Below are 22654 nucleotides of genomic sequence, written 5' to 3'. Positions count from 1 at the left end.
TATTACATGTTTATATTTATCAATATTGTTCTAGAATTAATATCTAGTATGGGCTCCATCAGAAATTGTTTAAAGCAGGGCTTTAACTATGGCAGGTCAAACCCAGCTAGCTAACTATTTGTGTAAATAAAGTTTTAATGGCACATGGCCAACTCATTCGTTTAATATTGTCTAAGGCTGCTTTTGTGCTACAAAGGCAGACTGAATAGTCATGACGAAGCCTGTATTGCCCACAAAGCCTGAAATATTTACTATTTGGCCCTTTCCAGAAAAAATGTGCCAACCTCTCATCTCAAATATTATTTGATTTCCTGAGGAAGGCCTCCCCACAATGGTAGTGGTTGGTAGATCAGTAGCGGGGCGCCCACCACTCACCAGGGATGGAAACATACTGTTAAGTGTGCATGATTCTTGTCCTGTGCTAAACAGTGGGGGCTGGTAGGAAGGGTCCTCTGGGATGCAATGAACAGGAGTGTTTTAGCAACCAGACCTATCTAGGAATGCTGTCTGGGATACGAGATCCCCATTATTTCTACAGGCACAGGTGCCCTCGTGAATTTCTTATGGGAGTTTTCTCCTTTTGTATTTGTTTTGGATTCTATCAAAGGGAAGAGGGAAAGAGAGGAAGTCAGACACATGTTCTGAGGATGCTCATTTTGTCCTCCCCATAGAGTATATTTTAATGAATGGAATTTGCTTGTTTAAGAGCCTAACCTCAAATTTACTTCAGTATGTATTCTCTTAATCTATAACAACTGTGACGCTCTAAAAGGATCCTGGATTTATTATAAAAGTAGATATTCCACTGCACCTCATGAGAGCCTCAAATGAAATATGCCTTTACAAGAACTAGACGCTTGCTGTGCTTATCAAATCACTTACATCATTCAAATTCTACCCACACAGGCCTCCTGTTTTAGCCATTATCAGGCCGTGACTCTAACTAGTACTTAAAACAGCAAAATCAGTCACCCTGGATGCAAGGAGGAAGCAAAAGACTTATTGTAGGAGTTTTGAGGAGCTAGTACAAGGCTCTACTGAGATCTGGGTCCCTGGTATTTAGGCCCTGTTCACAATGCTTGACTCACAAGTGAAAATGTGGCCCAAGTAAAGAAGACACTCCAAAATTCTGATATATAAGCCCAGACTTCGAACCTTTCACTGGTGAGAAGATGACATGACCTCTGGAAATTGGCAGTAAAGACCAAGGAAGCTAGGACGGATGGACCAGCCTCTGCAGGTGTACCTTCCCCACGCTCACCTGTATATCATCCATGGGTTGTGAGCACTCCTCACTTTCTGCACTATCACGGTAGGACCCCAGCTCTGTGTTCACCACCTCTCTGTGAGCCATCATCAGGACACTCACTGGTTCCCGTGGACGCACCTGTGAAGGTGTTGCATCCTTTCCTACACTGGTCCCCTTCGGACTTCCAGTCACCTGTACTGTAGACACACCAATGTAAAGATCTTTGGAATTCCACTTTACTACCGGCTGAGATCCAGAGGCTTGGAATCCTGCAGTCTCTGGAGTGGGAGGGGAGATTTCCCGGCTGTAGTCCCTCACTCCTTCACTGGGGCTGATTGTCTCGGGGACAGACTGCTTAGAACTAGGGCTCTGCTTCCTGATATTTGGCTGTTCCAGACTCAGTGCAGTGGAAAGCAGCTTCTCCTGCCTCGCCTGGAAGTACTCAGGGCTCAATTTATGCTTTTTGGGAGCTGGATAATCTTTGTGGCTCTCACTGCTGGAGTAATTAGAGGGTTCAGACCGAGGTCTTCTCAGCTCTGAAAAGTACAGTAGAAAGGACAGTCAGGACAGGCGATACAATTAGGAATCCTAAAGAATTAACACTTTCTCTATGCCTGAGAGACACAAAGTGCAAAGCCAGAACTCAAGACATGTCCCTAACATTTCAATATTCCCCAGCAGCATATACTATATTCAGATAATCCTCCTCCAAAATCTGTAGTTCTTTCTTGCATGAACATAGATTTTTTTTTTTTTTTTTTGCTACTTTCTGCAGTTTTGGGGTGGCATGGGCCGGGGGAAGCACTAGGCATTCTAATAACTAAAAGGAAAATTAGAAACACTAAAAAAAAAAAAAACCCCAAACCCTTAAATGTATGTGAATATCCTATGGACTTTTCTGAGGGTAGCTGCGTGAAAGCAAAAGGGAAATCTGCCAAGTTCTGAGATGTAATCATTTGAAATGTTTACCTGGATTGGTACTTGCAATGACGGTGACTCCTTTGGGTATTTCTGGGGAGTGGATTGTTTCACTGTGCCACTGGGTCATCCAGCTCTCTGCACTGGGCTCCTCACTTGCAGGACAGTGGATTCTGGGGTTCTGTCCAAGCTGAGCCTGCTCGTCCCTCTGCAGGTGCTCCAGACACTCTGCTAATTTCACATGACCCCTTGACCTGGCAATTCCCAAAGGCAGCCTTCCTAGAGAGTCCGGAATAGAGATAGCCCGACGGTCCCACTTGTACAGCACGACAGCTGCTTCTAAGTGCCCGAGAGCACATGCCCACATCTGAAAAAAAAAAGAGAGACAAAGCGAGCTTCCTCAATACGAGTTAAAAAACATATTTGACTTTTGCCATTGCTGCCAACCGACACATTGGTCCTCGGCACCGATCTCAATGGGGCCATAAAACGTTACCATGACAAAGTAGCTCTGATACATGTCGTACGTTCAATGAGGGATAATACAAAGGGAACCAAGCACATCCCTATGCCAGCCTAGAAAAACAGTTCGGGGAATAAATGAACTCATTTCTTACCAGAGGAGTACAGGAGAAGTGGTCCACATTCAAGGGGTCAACCTCCAGTTCCAAATCAATGCTATCTGCATGCTTTGTGCTGGAACGAACAGCACCAGAAATTACTGCACAATGAATCCACGTTAAAAAATACCAGAACGTTATGAAACCCACAGAGATGAAACCAAACTGGGCGACTCACATTCCTGGCGTGAAGAAATAGAGCCCCAGACTCCCTAGGGTGCTCTGGGCTCTCCGTTTTGCCAGAGGCCCAGGGGAAATAAAAAGTCCAATGTTTAGTTCAGCATCTCACTCAGGACTTCTCGGGCAGAAGTTCATAGAACTTCTTGGAACTGTCCACAGAGGGAGCCCTTTGCTCTCAGGCTACCACGCTCCCCGAATGGCCAGATTTCCCTCCACCAGTGGACACCCTAAGAGGAAAGGCCTGCTGAGGGGTGAGGATGACAGCGGCCGTCTGGCCCCAGCCTTACCGCCATTTGATCAGGGTCTGGATGAGGGTGGCGTAACCCTGGGCTGCGGCCAGGTGGAGGAGGGTCATTCCACGGAAAGTCTTTGAGTGGATCAGATGCTTGGACTTTGCCCAGCAGGCCCGGCTCATCATCTTCTCGCACACGACAACCACGCGGCTCTCAAAGCAGCTCCCCAGGGTCCCGGGGCCAGACGCGCACTGTAATGAAATGGCACGTGTTCCGATCGGAGGACCAAAGGCCCTGTACCAAGTCAGCATTCGGATGCCGGGGTGGGAAACCAGCGCGTTATGATTTGCGGCGGAAAACGGGAAGCATGAAGCTGAAAATAAGACATCTCGAAAGGGAGAAGAGAACGTGCTGCGTCCAGCTCAGCGGCACATGTCCGCAGACGGGAACACAGTAATTTTCTGTAACTCTAAGGACATCAGAGTCTGTCTGCTGCAGCTGACGCTCTGATTGTGAGCTTCGTGCTGATCCAGCTCAGGGAAAGTATATACCGCTAAAAAAAAAATGAACAGAAAATGTGGCCCCAGCCTCCCAGCTGAAGGAAACACTGCAGGCGGTAAACTGTCAGGGGAGAGCAAGGCAGGGTAACGTGTGCTTCCACCACCGGCTGCCTGGAGCTTTTGATTCCCCTGCTCCTTCTGAAGGAGAATTAAGTCACTTAGATGGGGATTTTTCTCCCTAAAGAAGCACTTAGAAATATCCAGTAATACATTTGCAACAACATGGATGGACCTTGAGGGCGTTACATTAAGTGAAATAAGTCAGAGAAAGACAAACACTGTATGATGCCACTTATATGCGGAATCTTAAAACACACACACACACACACACACACACACACACACACAGAAGCCTCCTGACTTCACAGATACAGAGAACAGCCTGATAGTTGCCAGAGGTGGGGGGAGGAGGTGGGAAAAATAGGTGAAGGGGGTCAAAAGGTATAAACGTCCAGTTATAAAACACAGAAGTCCTGGGGATGCACTGTACAGCCTGGCAACTATAGTTCATAAGGCCGCACTGCATACTGGAAAGTTGCTAAGACAGCAGATCTTAAAAGTTCTCATCACGAGGAAAAAAAAAAATTGTAACTACGTGTGATGATGGATGTTAACTAGGCTTGTCACGGTGATGATTTGGCAAAATGGATACAAATACTGAATCATCATGTTGTGCACCCGAAACTAATACGATATTATATGTCAATTTTATCTCAATTGAAAAAACAGATTTTAAAAAATCCAGTAATAATCCAGTCCTTTATATAAAGCAAAAAGGACACTGGGGAAGGCATGAGAGACCTCGAAATTTAAGCGTTCTCGCTAACCACAGAGGCACACGAGAAAGAGAAATTCACTCATGTTAGCCACCTGGCTTTCTTCTCTTTTTTGTAAAAGGAGGTTGTGAAAGAAGAAAAAGTAAATCAAAGTCAGGAACCTCAACAGCTTATCTGAGTCTCTGCTCTAGCACTTTTACGTTTCACCCCCACCCCCCACCGCTCCACCCCGAATAAATGGCCCTTCTGGCCTAATTCTCCTCTCTGGTATTATTTTAAAGGTATTTTGTCCAGTTACAAACCCCATGAAATTCAATTACTACAGAAACACTGTTGCTCCTCATTGTTTTTTGTTTTGAAATCTGGAAAAAAGAATGGCTGCAAAAATAAAAAGGCAGAGGATGGTTAATGTCACCCTCACTGAAACTGTCGTGACACGTTTAGAGGAGCACAGTCGGGCAACCCCAACCTGCAGCAGAATGACCTTGACTCGAAAGGCCCAGGCGCAGCTGCTCTATACACACCAGACAGACACATTCAGGGGCCCACGGAAGTCACTGGGTAGTGAGCAAAGAGGGAATTTCTTTGCATTAACAAAAACAGCTCCATCTCTATCACATAAGGTGGACACAGATATTTATTGAAGCCAGCTTAAACTGATGCAAGAGTATTCAATAGCAGTTAATATGGGATCAGACAATAGGCCAGTTGCCAGATAGGTGAGCTATAAAATGACACTACTCTCCATTCCCTTTATGCAGGCTTTGTTGGTGAAAGAAAAAGGATTTCATGGGAATCTCTTATTTTAGCCGTGAGATAGACAGTAAATAACGTTTACTTCTTTTTATAAAGCAGTAGTATCCGGCGGACAGGAAGCCTTAATAATATTTTACTTTGTGCCAAGTCTTTCCTTTTCCATTGATTTCTGAAGATAGGAGAGAAATAAGAAGGAAACTCCCAGAAAAAGGTTAGTTTCGGGGGTGTGGTACCGTATGCTTTGTTTTCATCTATTGTGATGAAATAGATGTGTTTCATCTATTATTAAAAATATTACTAATACTTGATATTTACAAGGATCATAAAACTCCAAATGTTCACTTTAAAATATAATTGTTCAGAAAAAAATCAACATTCATCTTGAAGAGAAAGGGGGAATTATTTGAGGTTTTTAGGTGATGTCTCAGTGGTGGAGGTAAGAAACACCATCAGTCCCTTTAAATTCATTCTAGGGGACTTCCCTGGTGGCGCAGGGGTTAAGAATCCGCCTGCCAACGCAGGGGAAAACGGGTTTAATCCCTGGGCCGGGAAGATCTCACATGCCACAGAGCAACTAAGCCCGTGCGCCACAACTACGGAGCCCACGCTCCTAGAGCCCGTGCTCCGCAACAAGAGAAGCCACCGCAATGAGAAGCCCACTCACTGCAACAAAGAGTAGCCCCCGCTCGCCGCAACTAGAGAGAGCCCGCGCGCAGCAATGAAGACCCAACAAAGCCAAAAAAATAAATAAATAAATAAATTAATTAATTAATTAAAAAATTTTATTCTAGGGCCTCCTGAAAAATAATTTCTGCCTAGGAAACTTCCCCAAAATGAAGCTCCTAATGAAATTGACATAAAGCCTTCAAGACTAATGGGATTCTAAAATAATATTTGATGATTTCCCTGTACCTGACAATAATAATGCATTCATCACGGAACTGATGAAAAGGCATTTGTAACAACGACAGAATGTATAATGTTCTACTATTCTGCACTGAAAAATTACAGAAACAGTTTCTCTGGGCCCTTATAAAACAATTATGTTTTCTATTTATACTTAAGATAAAGATAGAACACAAAACACAAAATAGGCTCTAATTGAACTCAGCCCAGCGAATCTGAGTCATCTCTTGGCCTCTGTTCCGTCACTGGATGCCCGCCCTCCCGCTGGCAGGTGACTGCAGTGATTTCTGAGATCAGTAAGTGACTCAAGGCTTAGGAAGGTGAACCACTGAGAAGCCTCACAGTCCAAGGCCTCTTCCCTAACACACAGAGTTGGATACTCAGAAACACAGGGACTACAAAGCACCCCCCTGCCTTTCGCCTCTTCCAGGAAGGGTGCCAGCAGCAGCAGAGAAGGGACTTGTGATCGACAGCCTTGCACATCAAGAAAACATCAGACACCATGAAAGGCGACAGTCCGCGCAGACTCGTACCTGAGCTTGGCCTCCTCCGTTCCCACTCCCGCTGCCCCCTCCGCTGCTCCCTCCTCCGCTCCCCTGCTTGTGCTGCTGGGACCCGGTCATCTCAGCCATCCTCCTTTCCATCTGCTCCAGTCGCTCCAGGATGGACATCCTGAACTGGTTATCTAGGGCAGAACAAGGAAGAGTGAGGTTGTGTTCTGGAAGAAGGGCCATTGACACGTGGCCTAGGCGAGCCTGCAGGACGGGCATCCAAGATGGCCACCGGCCCAACCGAATCACCGGGCTTTGTCCAGGCTGGATTTCTCCAGCACGGTAGTGACCCTGACACTTCACATAAGACCGCAGCCTCGACAGCAGCCCGAAGTTCTCAGCGAAACGAACAGAAAACCCCTTTTTGTCAAGGTCCTGGTTTCAGGTTCCTGGACCTCATTTCTTTGGCAAATTCCCCAGTGGAAACCTTGAAGAGAGATCTGGTTGACAGGCCCCTAGAGCAAACAAATGAAATGAATACAATTTAATTTAAATCACTGGAAGAAAGCAATCACTATGGGAAAGAAGAACACACACAACCCCACACAGATGTAGATACTTGGATTTTTTTTTTTAAGTAGTATCTTTTACCCACACACTGGAAAGAAATATATATATATTTTATTTTCTGATCCAGGCTCTAGCCACAGACACACACATACATTAGAGCTGGGTTAGGTAAGAGCAAATGCAAAGGCCCTGAGGCAGAACGTTCCAGGAGCGGAAGCCATGTGGCTGGACCACAGCAGAGAGGAGAGCAGAAGATGAAGCTGGAGGGGGGTAAGGACCAATCAGCACACAGTTAAGAACACTGGCTGTGCCATAGAATAGTGGTGTGACTTTGAACAAAACCTTTGGTGTCTGTTTCCTTAACTCTTTTTTGTTTGTTTTTGGTTTTTTGGTTTTTTTTTTGCAGTACGCGGGCCTCTCACCGTTGGGGCCTCTCACTGTTTGGGCCTCTCCCGTCGCGGAGCACAGGCTCCGGACGCGCAGGCTCAGCGGCCATGGCTCACAGGCCCAGCCGCGGAGTGGGATCTTCCCGGACCGGGGCACGAACCCATGTCCCCTGCATCGGCAGGCGGACTCTCAACCACCGCGCCACCAGGGAAGTCCTCCTTAACTCTTAAATGGGGATAGTAACTGTCCTTACCTCCGAGGGGTGTTGAGAGAATTTAATGACCTAACAGATGAAAATGCTCAGGACACGGGTAAGTCCCAGATAAGTGTGCCAGCCATCAGCATCACCTTGTGGCATGTGAATGAAATGTCTTGGGAAATGGATCAAACAGCTGTGACAACATAGTTCTTCCTCAAAATTGCTAATGGCGTCACTATTTTCAAAATACAGCCAACTGAATCATGAAAAGGAGACCCTTGGAGAAGAAATATTTTATCAGCGTTCCTTGCCATCCTGACTGTAAATCCTGACACTAGTGAGTAAAGTGTGTCGATCCTACGAGAGATTAAAAAGTGGACGGAGCTAACACTTACCGAATCCGTGCCAGTCACTGTAAATAACTTTACAAATGTTAACTCATTTACCCTCATGGCCATTGTGTGAGGTCGGTCCTGTCACTGTCTTCATTTTACAGATGAGGACACTGAGGCATGAAAAGATACCTAGCTTATCCATCTCCAGGACCCGGAGCTTAGCCCCCATGTGACAAAAGGAAGGGAAAGTTATGGGAAGAGAAGATACACAAGGATTAGACGGTCTTACCCGAGGGAACAGAACTTTTTTCTCAAAATAAAAAGATAGTAAATACCTGTTTCACGGGGAAGTTTTCAATACCGAATGTCAAATTGATCTCACTTTTCTAAACCACAAAAGCAAGAGGAGGTAGACTGCTTTTCAAGAATTGTGGTATTATTTTCTTAGTAAGCTATTTCCAGGAACAACATGAGAGGAAAAAAATCCTTCCTCTTTAAAAGTGAAAGGTAACGTCTCTCTGTTCCAATTTCATGCAGACAGATGTGACGAACTCTGAGGACCCTCTGAGCATCTCAGTGGCACAGTCACGGGTGGGGGAGTAACCCTGAATGGATCTGCTTGTGGTGCACTGGCCATGGCCGTGGTCATCCTGTGACCACTAATGGAAAACAAAGTGACTTCAGAGTTGATTCTAGAATCCTTACTCCATGCCCTCCTCATTAGAAAATGGAAATTTTGTAGAATGTGGGACTTCTCCATCTGGAGCCAACTGAGGACAGAGAATTTTACCTTTCAAAAAAGAGTGTGACCCCAAGTGGAGCAGCAGTTATCCTTCGTGGTACGTTTATAAACCCTCCCTGCTTCCTGCTGATCCTGCTAGCCAGACAACCACTCATCTCTGAACCCACCCAGAGACCCTCACTAATCCCACTGAAACAGCTGAAGCCTCTCTAGCCACGTTCTGATGATCTCTTCTGCCAGCCTGCAAATCTTGCACCTATTGAGTGAGTGTTCAGAATCCGATTCGCTTCTCTCGGAGATCGGTTTGCGCTTGTCTGGAGCACAGTGGCCAAGATTAACATGCCATGTCATGCCAAGGGGCAGAAGCGCACAGAGCTTGCCACCCGGCTGTGCTCAGCCCGTCGGGGTGGCTCTGTTCTGGCTGCGGCGGTGACAGTGCAGGCAGCCCCGGCTCGTCCCCCCACCTCCACCCATCCCCCACCCATCCCCTGCCAAGCGTGGACACTGCAGACCGACCCTCCCCGACATCGCAGAGCCAGGCCCTGCCAATGCATCTCCCCGCCAAAAGACTGTCACCACGACGCCTTGTCTGCCCCAGGGGTCACTGGCTCCTGCCTCTGGGCTGCGTGTCCAGCTTCGGCGCCACAGTGGACTGTGCAGTCGGCTCTTGCCTGTGATTAAGCTGCTCTGAGAAGCACTTCGCGAAGATACTCAGAAGCAGTTTTTTGCCTCTTAAGAAAATTATATCGTGCAGAACGGTATCTCTGAGCCTCTTGACTCCAAAGGGGGGAGGTAGTGATGATTAAAACATGAAACAACTGAGCTGGCATCCCAGAGTGAGGTCTGTGCCGCCCTGTGAATCAAGAATCGGAGCCTTCCTGATCATACTTCCTTTCCTCTGTAAGGCTTCCTCAGATGGATAAAATGATGGCCTCCAACTCTCCACGACTAGCAAGTCAAAAGCAACAACTTGGTGCTTGTTTCGGGCTTTACAGTTTTATTAACTAAAACATAATAGTAAAACACTTGGCAGATTTGGAGCTGTCTCTCATCTTAACTGTATATTGTGTGAAATTATAGGATGAGGGTAAAACAATTAGAAGCAAAAAACTTTTTCTGATTAAAAAAGTACATTTAAAGATCTATTTGTTCAGGCACAAATATTTATTGAGCACCTACTGTGTACCAGGCACTGGGGGATGGCTTAGTGAAGAGATCCCTGTGCTCCTCTGTTGGCCAACAAATAACTTCTGCAGCCTGAATGAACCTGGGTTGTTAAATTAATGCACTGTGGAGGCGGGGAGGAGCGGAAAACAAATAACATACAGATTGAGGGGGCTGATGAATTTGGCCGCCGTCTTGCCCATGATGTTTCAAACAGAGCCAACAGTGATTCAGCTCTGAGGGGTTGCAACCCCCGTCCTTAGGACAGTCTGAGTGAAGCGACTGGACTGCTCCCTCGTGAGACCCGGCTGCACGGCAAGTAAGCTGAGGGCACCCACTTCCCGAAGCACGTGAGCCTCCAGGGTTATACGTCTGGGTGCCCCCTGTGGCAGCAGTGGTGTCTGGGTGCTTACACTCTGGCTCATGCCCTCCGCAGGCAGTGTGCCACCCGAGTGGAGGCGTCTGCTCAGCCTAGTGGTTCTCAGGTGTCAGCAGGTGTCAGAATCACCCAGTGGGCTTTTTGAAACACACTGGTGGGGGCAATGCCCAGCTTGTTTTGGTGTTAGTGTTGGTGTTGGTTTTGCTAGGTTTGGGTGAGCCTAGGGGTTGCATTTCAAACACGTTCTCAGGTGATGCTGATGCTTCTGGTCTGAGACCCCATTTCAAGAACTGCTGCTCTAAGACCCCAGCCTCCTTCCTCAAGAATGAATCCTCTTTCCACCCCAGTGCTTGTTAAAGAAGGACCCCAGGACCACCTGCTCGAGCAGAAGCATGGGTTCCCACCCAATGTGGACACGCAAAATGTCACCTCCTGTACATCATACCCGGTCCATCCACACAGGCTCTGCCAACAGCATCGGGCTGTACATCTTCTCAAGCACACGGCCAATTCAGACCTGACGACACTCGAAAACGATTTAAAATCCACCTCCTTGCACTGCTCTCTGCAACTAACCAGGCACTACTCTCTCATCCCCATCAAATCTTACCTCTTTATTACTTTCTTCTTCTTCTAAGTGGAATGTCTTCCCAGGTGCCTGTCTTTGCCTCCTGCTTTTCTCTAAAGCAGTTTATTTACTTGTGTGGTTTCGGGGAATGAGATCTTTCAACTATCATGCAGCAATTCCTTCCCACTACGTTCAAGACACACGCACCCACCTACCTGTACCCCAGACAAAAGGTAAATGACGCTGATGGCTTTGCAGCAAGTCTGGCTCATGATTCATTCCAAGCCTCTTCCCGAGCCTGTTCGAGCTGCACCCCTTTTAGCAGAAGCAGCATTTCTAGACTGGGCAGCGATGACACAGTGGAAAGAACACTGGAGTAGAGAAGGGCTCCAGGTTTAATCCTGTCACTGTGAGACTCTGGAAAAATAAGGACCATTTTGCACCTCAATTTTCTCGGTAAAATGGGAATATCACTATCTATGCTGCCCGTGAAGATGAAATAAACTGAATTTTTAAAAGTGGTCAGAGTCTCTTAAGTCTGAACTACTATTGGACAGGGACCTTTTACCCAGTCATACCTCTGGAACATTAAAAAAAATAATAAATTTTTTAAAATTTTTGAATAATTGAGATTCACAGATGAGTTGCAAAGATGGTCGAGTTCCCACATACCTTTCACCCAGTTTCCCCTAATACGAACATCTTATGCAATTAGGGTACATTTGTCAAAACTCAGCAACTAACACTGGTATATCACTACTATTCACTAAATTATAGACTTGAGTTAGACCACACCATCAGCACTGAATTAGAATTAATGTATTTTTTTCTGTTCCAGCATCCAACCAAGGATACCATGTTGCATTTAGCTGTTAAATCGCCTTTCTCTTCTCTGATCTGTGACAGTTTCTCAGCACTCCCTTATTTTTCACAATTTGAGCAGTTTTCAAGACTACTGGTCAAGGACTTTGTAGATGTCCCTGCCTTGAAGTTGGCCTGATATGTTTTCTAATGATTAGACTGGAGTCATGGGTTTTTAGCAAGAGGATCACAGAGGGGGAAGTGTCCTGCCCATCACACAAGCAGGGGTAAATGATGCTGTATTGCTGATGTGGACCTTGATCATTTGCTCTATAAACCTAGAGTGCTCCATGATAAAGTTACTATTTTTCTCTCTCCATACTCTATCCTTTGGAAGCAAGTCCCTAAGTCCAGCCGAGCAAGGGGAAGAGAATTAAGTTCCACCTTGTGGATAGAGGAGTATCCACACATATTATTTGAGGTTCTCCTATAAGGAAGATTTGTCCTTCGTGATTTACTTGATCAACCTTTTCTCTGTACTAGTATGAACTCATGTATATTTATTTTACACTTTGGTCATCATTCGATACTACATTAATTGCCCAAATTGTTCCAGCGTGGCCACTGGGAGCTCTTTCAAGCTGGCTCCTGTGTCCCTTGGACATACCCTCAGCTTTTTCGAGCACTTCCTTACTTTCTGGCATTACCGGATGCTCCAGGCTCATCTTTTACTTTCCCTGTCTGAGCCCTAGAATCAGCAGTCTCTCTAGGGAGCCCTGGTTTCTTTTATTGGAGAATGGCATTTAGAAACCAAGATCTGGGTGCTAGGTGTGCTCATTACTGCTGGAGTGTCACTGTTCCTGGGCCCTCTCAGTGCACAGTGCTAGGACAAAGTTGTAAGTATAACAGCCCATGTATGCACACATATCTATAATTATTTTTCTATCTATATGAAAATAAACATGAGTTCATTCAATGACTCCAACTCTAACACAGCACTGCAGTATTCATTCTACCCTTCTAGGGGGCATTTTAAACAAAGATAAAATGATGGTGGACGTAACTGTGTTACCTGGATATAATAAGTCGATAAAATAAATGCTGAAAAGAAATCTTCCTGATACATTAAACTACAAAGAGAGAAGCCTAGGCCTAATTTCTGTATCTCAAAAGTACAGGTACAGGATATAGCATGTAGTATATCCAAATACTTTGTTATCCTTCAGTTCCTAGAGTTTTCCAACAACACTAGAAAACATAAAGAAAAATACACTCCTAATCCCAGAATAGCTCTGAGTACTACAAAGATCAAGAAGATGAAAAAACATTTCTAGCCAACTGCTGGCCCGCTTCAGGTCCCCTTTTCTCTTGCTGGGTTCACCCTGTCCAAGTGTCTCCTCAGAGCTACTACACAAAGTGTCACACAGCACAGCAGCAGTCACGGGTCATCTCTGCATCTCTCTTTGACAGGGATTCCTAACCCTCAAAGCGACTCATTTTAAAAATGTCCCCAGTTAATACTGACCTAAATATTAATTGGGGACGTTCCCCTAATATTGATCTAAATATTAATTGGGGACGTTCTCCTAAAATTCCTAAGCAGTACCAAAGTTTTAACACAGAAAATACTTCATAAAGTCAGACACCCACAGCATATTCTAAGTTCAGAAGGTTTGAGATTTGCTGCTATAAAATTGGAGACTCCCACGTGTTTGGGCATCTGATGAGAGAACGCGTCTGTGTCAGGAACCAATGAGTAGCTGGACTCAGGCTAGTGCTAGACTTAGGTGTTCAGCCGCACCTCGTGACCATAATCTCCTCTAGATTCTGCACAACGCACTTTAAATCTTGGAACTGACTTGATTTTCATGGCTGTATTGAGCAATACAACATGAAGCCATTTCTGACTTTACATCAGATAATCTTGCTAAAAAACACTTAACTGCCTCCTCTGTGACCTACAAATAAAACGTCAAGTGTTTGGTATGGCAGGGAATGCTTTTTGCTGACGGCCTCGGGCTACTCGTTAGGGGACCTCTCATACTCACTGTTCTCCAAAGCCATCAGGAATCTTACATGTTTTCGCGCCTTGGGTGATGCCAACCTTTCCCCATGTCCATGTGGCGACCTTCTTATTCTTCAGGGTGTGGCTCAAACATCCCTTCACTTTTATTATTTGTAGCTGCCACTGAGCATCTACGTAGGCCAGACATTCCACATGTATTATTTCTAATCTGGAAAACAACTCTGATTTTCCTCTTTCTTTTACAGATGAGGAAGCTGAGGCTCCGAAAATGTGTTACTTACCCGAGGTCACAAGCATCAGGGCAGGGGTTTGAGCGCAGGTTAGACTCCAGACCTACGTGCTTTCCAGTCTACCCAGCAAATCTTCATGTCTTGCTCTGTGTCCTGACAGCATTTAGCAAATGAATGTATAGTTATTTTCTTACACATGTCATTTCTACCAGAGCGAGCGGTCTACAAGTCTTGTATCCCTGGTATCAGATACAGAATGGGTGCCCAGTCAGTGGAAAGGAATATTATTTTCTAATTTAAGCTTCTTCAGAAGCCAATTTATGGATGAGGTCATTCAAACGCTGGGGCAAGGGCTCTGAGTGATCTCTGCTCTCCACAGTGGGCTCCCAGGGACTATACTCCAATTAGCCAGTTTTACCCCTTACTCCCTGGGGAAAGAAAGAGCAGTCAAAATGATCAGAACCCGGGGCTTCCCTGGTGGCGCAGTGGTTGAGAGTCCGCCTGCCGATGCAGGGGACATGGGTTCGTGCCCCGGTCTGGGAAAATCCCACATGCCGCGGAGCGGCTGGGCCCGTGAGCCATGGCCGCTGAGCCTGCGTGTCCGGAGCCTGTGCTCCGCAACAGGAGAGGCCACAACAGTGACAGGCCCACATACCGCAAAAAAAAAAAAAAAAAAAAAAAAAGTGCTCAGAACCCAATGGAGGTGCCTTGAAAGCACGTGAAAAAGCTCTAGGCATTTACCTGGCTGGCTGCCCTTTCCTGGGGGCTCAGGTAAGAAAATAATGTAACTGTATTGGTGAAGACCCTGGCAGAAAAGCTGAGGAAGATCTGACTCTTCATAGACACAAACTGGAATTTCACAGCAACGTCACTTTCCTTTCTCCATTCAGCTTCACATTATAAATACAGATCCCTACCTTCTAGGTATTCCTACTTTTCCCTGGTGAAACGGAGTATTTGGAACACAGTGGCTGGCAGCACACCTTGATCTAGTTAGTTACAAAAGTGCTTAACAGGTTAAGCTGTTTTAGAAACATGACATTTTTACCATGTGAGACCAAAGAGACATTTTCTGGAACAGCCTCAGAAAGTGGGCATGGATTTGCAGGGCCTGAAAATCAGCCAACAAATAACATCTGCAAAGCGGAGCTTGTTATTACAACTGCTCGACCCGGGCCACCGCCAGCCTTGCTGCCAGAGCAGAAGAGAAAGTTTTGCCTTGGCAGGTAAATGAATGAAGGCGCGATCACCAAATACCATCTGCTATTTTAAAACGCGTTATTTGTGGCTTGAGCACACATGTGCCCTCCTGTTGCTATTTGGACTGGGGACCAGAGTCCATGTCTCTCGTTCCATTTCCAGCCCTTGGCTGCGCTGGCAGGAAGGGTTGATGAAGCAAAAGGAGGCATGACTTGGGCTATTTCTGTAGAGAACTGTAACTGCTGCTCTGGAAGCCTCCCGCATTTTGCAGGAAGCTCAGAAAGACGGGCAACACAAAGTCGCTTAATTCCTTCCCAGAATCGAGGGGCCGCAGGAGGGCACAGACCTGCTTCTCCCCAGCGAGCTCCTGAAGACGTCCAACTGCAGAGGAGAGGGTGAGGCCCGGCCTGAGATAAGGCACAAGCTGTACCACTCTGATTTTCCAAAGCAATGGCTAAATTTAGCCTTAGGAAAAACTGCCATCCTCCACTTTTCCAAAACTCCCCAGCGCTATGGACCAAAACACTAGAAATGACATCAGCAATTCTTCTTCAGACTTTCTTCATTGGCAGGGATGTGGGATTCATATTTCTTCTTGGTCTGTGTTTCACCCTGTTCACGAATTCAGAGTCTTAGGCATGACAAGGAAAAATCCTTTAAGCTGACGAACTGCGGTGAGGAGACAAACTGTCAGAGAGCTGCAAAGCCCATCGACGAGGATTTCTCCTTTGAAACCTTTCAGTGCTAGAGCTGGAGCTGCACGAGGGCCAAGATGTCCAACCTCTCCTCCGAGGACAAGAAGGGTCAGTGGAACCCAAGGAGCTCAGCTGGATCACGCCACGGCATCCGGCATGTAAGGGCACCTGAGTTACGCAGCAGCCAACTTCACCATCAAGTAGCGGACCAACTGCAGTTCAAGGCAGCAAAACTGCAGCTAATTAGCGTGAGAGCGAAGGAAATCGGGAACTCTGACACAGATTCTATACCTACCGTCATCTAATCTACAAAAGAGGAGCACGCTTCAGGTTTGCTAACGTCCCCCAAAGCAACACAGTTGGAGGCCACTGCCTCAACAGTTTCAGTACCCAGTGAAAATGAGAGATATTATTATAAGCGCAGATTGAGACATTCTAGAAATGGATGAAGTGACGGAAGAAAACCTGTTACCAGACACCAACGGGGTCTCTAGAGGGAAAAGCGCTGTAACAGGACTTGGAGATGAACAGCCATCTCACCTGGACGTAAGGATGTGAGCAGGGGATGAACTTTAAATGACTTGCACGGAGGAAGTGGAAAAGGAAAACCCTGCCTTTAAGAACTACAATTGCCAAGACGCAGTACAAAACGCACGGGAATTGTCAAGGGGCGAGAATCCATTAATTAACCGCCGGCAGGTTGTTCTGGGGTGCCCAGCTGTACCAAAAAAACCACTCCGAGTCCTCGGGGAAGAAAGATGGAGAATCAGGGCCAGAACAGACTCATTCTGCGAATGTCTAATGTCGACTGCACAACCCCTGCTGGGACACCACTACTGGGAACCAGCCAGGGCCCTGGGGATGGAACAGCAAACAGGTCAACTCAAGTTGTGGTGGTGGCCACCAGGGACGCAAAAACAAATAAGACATAAATAAGCCTTCATTCCCAGAACCTCAGCCTAATGAAAATAAAGGGGAAGGAAGAGAGATCTCGACAGTTCTATGGGGCCAGCGCCTGCCTTTGCTCTGCTCACTGCCATCTTCCTGAGGCCTGGGACATAGTAAGCCCTCAATAAATACTGAACAAGGGACTGATTTCATCTGTTCAAAATAGAAAGTGTGGATTTCAAGCAGAAGGAGGTAAAGGAGATTGCGTAGAACAAAATATTTGTTTCCCTTCATCATTTCTAGGTGACTTTTCTCCAGCCAAGTTACTAAAAGCAGTTCCTTCCCTTCTCTCGGGGCCATGCTTTCCTAATCCCATCAAACAGATCGGGGACCAGGCATCTGAAAACAAACAAACAAACAAGTAACTGAGATCGGTACATGATAACGCTTTCACCTTAGCAGCCGTGCTTTACAAGGTTGGGACGGAGACGATGGGGAGAAAAGTTGAAAACGCAATAAAAAAGAAAACTCTGCGAGTAAGATGTATTACAAGGTGGGGCAAAGATGTAAAAAAAAAAAAAAAAAAAAAAAATCCTGGCTGCTTCTAGTGAATGCTTCTAATCATAAGAGATGTTATTTGCCCTGAGTTCCCGGTGGTTTTCAGTATCTGACTGAAAAACCACGTGCCTGGGATTCTAGTTGAAAACACTCCTTCTTTTACTGTTTCCAACTCACTCTCCATAAATTATTTAGAGCTGCTGCTGGCAATGCTTTTCTGCCAGGGCTAATTGTAGGGATACCATCTGCACAGATGTTCCAACTGTCCTGCTACCTCGTGAGAGAGTTTAAGTCCAAGAAGTTCCACAAATATGTGTTTTTTTAAACACTGGATTCTACAGAGAACTCAAAAGTGTATTAACTACAGTAATTTTTTTTTACAATGCCATAAGATTCTGTAAAGATCTGGAATAAATATAGGCGAAGAAGTCCTTTCCAAATGAACAGACTGAAATGCCTATATTTTAAAAGAAGTAGCTGTATTACTTTAAAATACTGGATGTATTAAACAGTAAGTCAAAATAGATAAAATGATCTAAAGATACTATTTTACAATTTATCATAGGCCTTTCTGACAAAGAGAGAAATCTTTTAAAAAATCCAAGTTATACCACTTTAACCATTTTATTCCAAAATAAAATATTTCTCCAAGGGAAGCACCGGAGCTGTAGAAAAATTTTCGCCATTAAGCTCCTTTTTAGTACTGTCGTGACCCCTGTGAGGACCATGTTGTGTCCTGGCTCCAGACACCATGTAAAAACACATCAAGGGCTGCTCTCCTGTGTCTGCAGGCTACTTGCTTCCGCACTTTGAGTTTGGGAGGCTGTAACTTGGTACTACATTTCCCATTAGGGCTCCACCCCTAAACCAGAGTCATCTTCCAATTTTTGCAACTTCCAGATGAGTGAGGCCTGAATGAATGTATTAGTGAGGCCGCTATTCAAACATCCCGTGGATTAGGTGAAAAAGCTAAAAACAGAGTGATTGTCACGAAATGGGGATGCAACTTGATTCCATACAGTTGTGGGACTGTCCTATCTTGCTGTCCTCATGGAAGTCCCCAAATTGGGCTTATTTAATCATCCCACTCAGTGTACAATAAGTCTCTGACGTACGAATGAGGTCCATCCCGAGAGTGCGTTCGTTACGCCCAATTTTTTCGTAAGTACAACAAAGTTAGCCTAGGTACCCAACTAACACATAGCTATATAGTACTGTACTGTAATAGGTTTATAATACTTTTCACACAAATAAGACATAAAAAAACAAACACAAAAAATAAACATTTTTAATCTTACAGTACAGTACCTTGAAAAGTACAGTAGTTCAGTACAACAGCTGGCATACAGGGGCTGGCATCCAGTGAACAGGCAAGAAGAGTCACTGACTGGAGGAGGGAGAGGAGGTGGGAGATGGTAGAGCTGAAGGATCGTCAGCAACAGGACACGGAGGACAAGCCGCAATGTCACTTCATGCCTGACGCTGATGGCACAGGTTCTGGTTCCTTGGTTCCTTGTTGGATTCAGTTCCGTCTACTGTCTTGAAAAAACAATCCAGTGATGTCTGGGTAGTAGCTCTTTTTTTCTCATCATAGATGACACGGTAGCACTGGATTGCATTCTGAACGTTTGCTGCAACCTTCATGTACCATTCTATGTTCAGGTCCTGTGCCTCAAACACTAACAGCGCCTCCTCAAATAAAGAAAATCCCATGCCATTTCCTGCATCGTGAATCTCTTCGGTTCTTCAGCTACTTCTTCTTCCTCTTGTCTCTCTTCATCCTTTCTCTGGGCCTCCGTTTCCATCAGGTCTACCGTCTTTTCGCGTCACTCCACTCTCTCAATTATTTTCACTTTTGTTTTCCATCGTGACTGCTTGGAGCTTCTTAGCACTAACAGCTACATCACCGCTGCTTTTACGCTTGCTTCCGGACATCCTGGGCTTGAAATAAAGATACTGTACTGCTGTACTCTATACAGTACTATAAAGTACACAAAAGCACAACCACTTGTAGAGGATGCATGCACATGATAATGTATGCCAGACATATGAACTTACGTGATTGGACATGCAAACACACGTTCGCATCTTTAGAAGTTCACAACTTGAAGGTCTGTATGTAGGTGACTTAGCGTAGTTGATCTAAAGGTTCGGGAGCAGTTAAATGATGGAACAAAAGGTCAATAACAAACTCAAATGCCAGTGGGCGCTAACCCTGGGACGCATCCCTCGCAAACCCCTAACGCAGCCTCACCTCTTTTTTCTCCCCTCTTCCTCTCTTTCCCGATTTCCCTTCCCAGCCCTAATCCATTCCCTCTCAACCTCTCTATTTCCCTCCCTGCCCTCACTTAACTGGAACCAATCCTGGATCTAGGTACGTCTCTTTGAGGTGGCTGATAGAAACACTCATGATTAACAAGAGAGTAGGTAAGACGACGATTCATGAAGAGAATAAAATAAAGCTCGGGTAAAGCCGTTATACAGCAAAGACATATTAAATCCTCTAAAATGGTTAACTGTGAGTCCCAAATTTGCCTGAACTTAGCAAACAAAGCAAAAAGGGAGGCAGTCAGTTTCAAGATCACGGTCAGTTGCTGTGGATAATATGGCTCTTCCAGGTACTAAGAGCTGAAAGAAATGTCTCCTACAGATGCTTATTAATAAGCAAGGCTGTGATGCAATGGACCTCAACATCCTTGCAGTAAAGGCAATACTGGGGGACTTCCCTGGTGGCGCAGTGGTTAAGAATCCGCCTGCCAATGCAGGCGACACGGGTTCAAGCCCTGGTCCGGGAAGATCCCACATGCCGCGGAGCAACTAAGCCCATGCACCACAACTACTGAGCCTGCGCTCTAGAGCCCACGAGTCACAACTACTGAACCCACGAGCCACAACTACTGAGCCCATGTGCCACAACTACTGAAGCCCGCACGCCTAGAGCCCATGCTCCTCAATGAGAAGCCACCACAATGAGAAGCCCGCACACTGCAACAGAGTAGTCCCCGCTCACCGCTACTAGAGAAAGCCCGCGCACAGCAACGAAGACCCAACGCGGCCAAAAATAATAAATAAATAAAATAAATGTAAATAATAAAAAAATAAAAGTAGGTGAGTTGAATGTTTTACATTTCTTGAAGGAAAAGCTTTCTCTAATTTAGTTGCTTCTTAACTGTTTATCATTAACCCTCAATGGATTTCTCTTCTGCAGGCCCTTAACTTTCAAAAAGTCGCTTTACTGCAATAAAATAACCTGTTCTCTTCTTTGTTTGGAAATGAATACATCTGGAGTTAGCGATATGGCAGTATCCTGTATAGGGCATTTCTTTCCACAATTCTTGATGGAAAGAGAGAAGCTGCCAATTTTTAAATCCATTTGACAATAAACACAATCAAGTCAGCTCCCTGTTTACAACGTGGAGCCCTCCATATCTCTGGGCACCCCCGGAGTGACTGCCCAGGCCTGCTGAGTGATACCCCTAGGCTGACATAAAACATACAGATGAAGGATATTTAAGGGAAACTGGACTTGGACTTCCCTTGTAAGAAAAGAATCCATACCAACGATTCTTACCCTTAATGTTCATGGGCTCTTAGACGGTGATGAAAGCTACAAATCCTTTCCCAGAAAAATACATACATACAAAGTTTTGCATGTAATTTCAGGAGACTCAGAGCCATGGGACATCTATGGATTCCAGGCTCAGAACCATTTCCTGAGGTAACATCTCAGCACACCATAAAAACAGAATGTTGTGTTAAAGATGTTTTGGAAACACTGGGTTAAACACCACTAAGTACATTTGTATTTCTTTAACATATGACTTTTCTGAACCTTATTATTCTAACGTGCACTCTAAATTGTTGGGGAAAGCTAATGGTAGGTGTGTCTCCTAAACTTATCTGAACCTTTTTTTTTTTTTTTTTCTTCTGTAGGGGGAGCTTCTTATAAGCATGTCCTGTAAGTAACTCCCACAGAAGAGTTTAGGAACTGAAACTAGTCCTAAAGAATACCATGATAGGGCTTCCCTGGTGGCTTCCCTGGTGGTGCAGTGGTTGAGAATCTGCCTGCTAATGCAGGGGACATGGGTTCGAGCCCTGGTCTGGGAGGATCCCACATGCCACGGAGCAACTAGGCCCATGCGCCACAACTACTGAGCCTGCGCGTCTGGAGCCTGTGCTCCACAACAAGAGAGGCCGCAATAGTGAGAGGCCCGCGCACCGCGATGAAGAGTGGCCCCCCCTTGCCGCAACTAGAGAAAGCCCTCGCACAGAAACGAAGAGCCAACACAGCAAAAATAAATACAATAAATTAATAAACGCCTACCCCCAACATCTAAAAAAAAAAAAAAAAAAGAATACCACGATATAGACAGTCTCTGAGTTATGAAATTCCTGGTCCACTTTTATCAACCACAGACCCCAGTAAGGTTATTTAGGTTAATGGTGAATGTCCCCCAGGGACTAGTATGGGAAAGCGACCCCACGTCTGTTCCGTCTCCCTTCTTTCTTCTTAGGAGGCTCCCCTTCTTATTGCTTATGGTTCAGTCAATTCCTCCTCAGACAACCTTTGACACGTACACCACCTCTATAACCCATGTTCTCCTTCCCTTTTCATTGTTGTAACTCTTCGAGATACTAAGAAGGATTTCTCTCACTCTCTCTCTCCTTTGTTCAATTCAAGAATAAAAATGATTGTAATTATCGTGGATAATAATAATGGGTTATGTTATCAAGAAACTGAAGTTATTTACTCTCTCTGGGTTTATTCCTCTAAGAAGTGAGAGAGCTAGACTTCGTAATTTCAGAGAATCATTTTGGGTTCTACCCTGTGAATTCAGAATCTTCACCAAGAAGCTTCCCTTGACTGAAGTTATTTTACATATACATTTATTTCTATTCAAGCCGCATATTTAATAGTCAGTATTCAAATGTGAAGTTCACTTTTTTTTCATTTGTTTTGGAACACGTAAGTGTAGGCTATGTATTTATATATCATGTACATTAGGTAGTTCAGTGTTTTACAGTTTATATGTGATATATGCATGCACACACATTATTTTAATTTTTTTCTCCTGCAAATTCAGAGTATCTATTATGGATTCAAAAGGTTTTAGTTCTCCATCTAGCCTGGGGACCTACCCACCATTTGTTGCACTGTTTACCTGGGAAATATTATTCAACTGATTTATAAGCTTTTAGAACATCATCAGCTTTAGGCTGGGC

General features: G+C 45.2%; 1 protein-coding gene across 1 annotated transcript in view; it reads right to left on the bottom strand.

Annotated features, from left to right (window-relative positions):
• The window catches only part of CAMTA1 (calmodulin binding transcription activator 1), a gene marked incomplete at its 3' end in the record, with an annotated part of 904685 nt that overhangs the window by 22216 nt on the left and 859815 nt on the right, over positions 1-22654 (bottom strand). Inside the window, 5 exon segments of the mRNA XM_079696990.1 lie at positions 1262-1785; positions 2219-2534; positions 2785-2863; positions 3255-3451; positions 6732-6883. Coding sequence (XP_079553116.1) covers positions 1262-1785; positions 2219-2534; positions 2785-2863; positions 3255-3451; positions 6732-6883 — 1268 coding nt within the window.

This window comes from Hyperoodon ampullatus (genome assembly GCF_949752795.1).
Source record: "Hyperoodon ampullatus genome assembly, chromosome: 2".
Taxonomy (NCBI): Eukaryota; Metazoa; Chordata; class Mammalia; order Artiodactyla; family Ziphiidae; genus Hyperoodon; species Hyperoodon ampullatus.
Note: the sequence above shows the minus strand (reverse complement) of the source record. Positions and strands in the feature narration are given on the sequence as shown.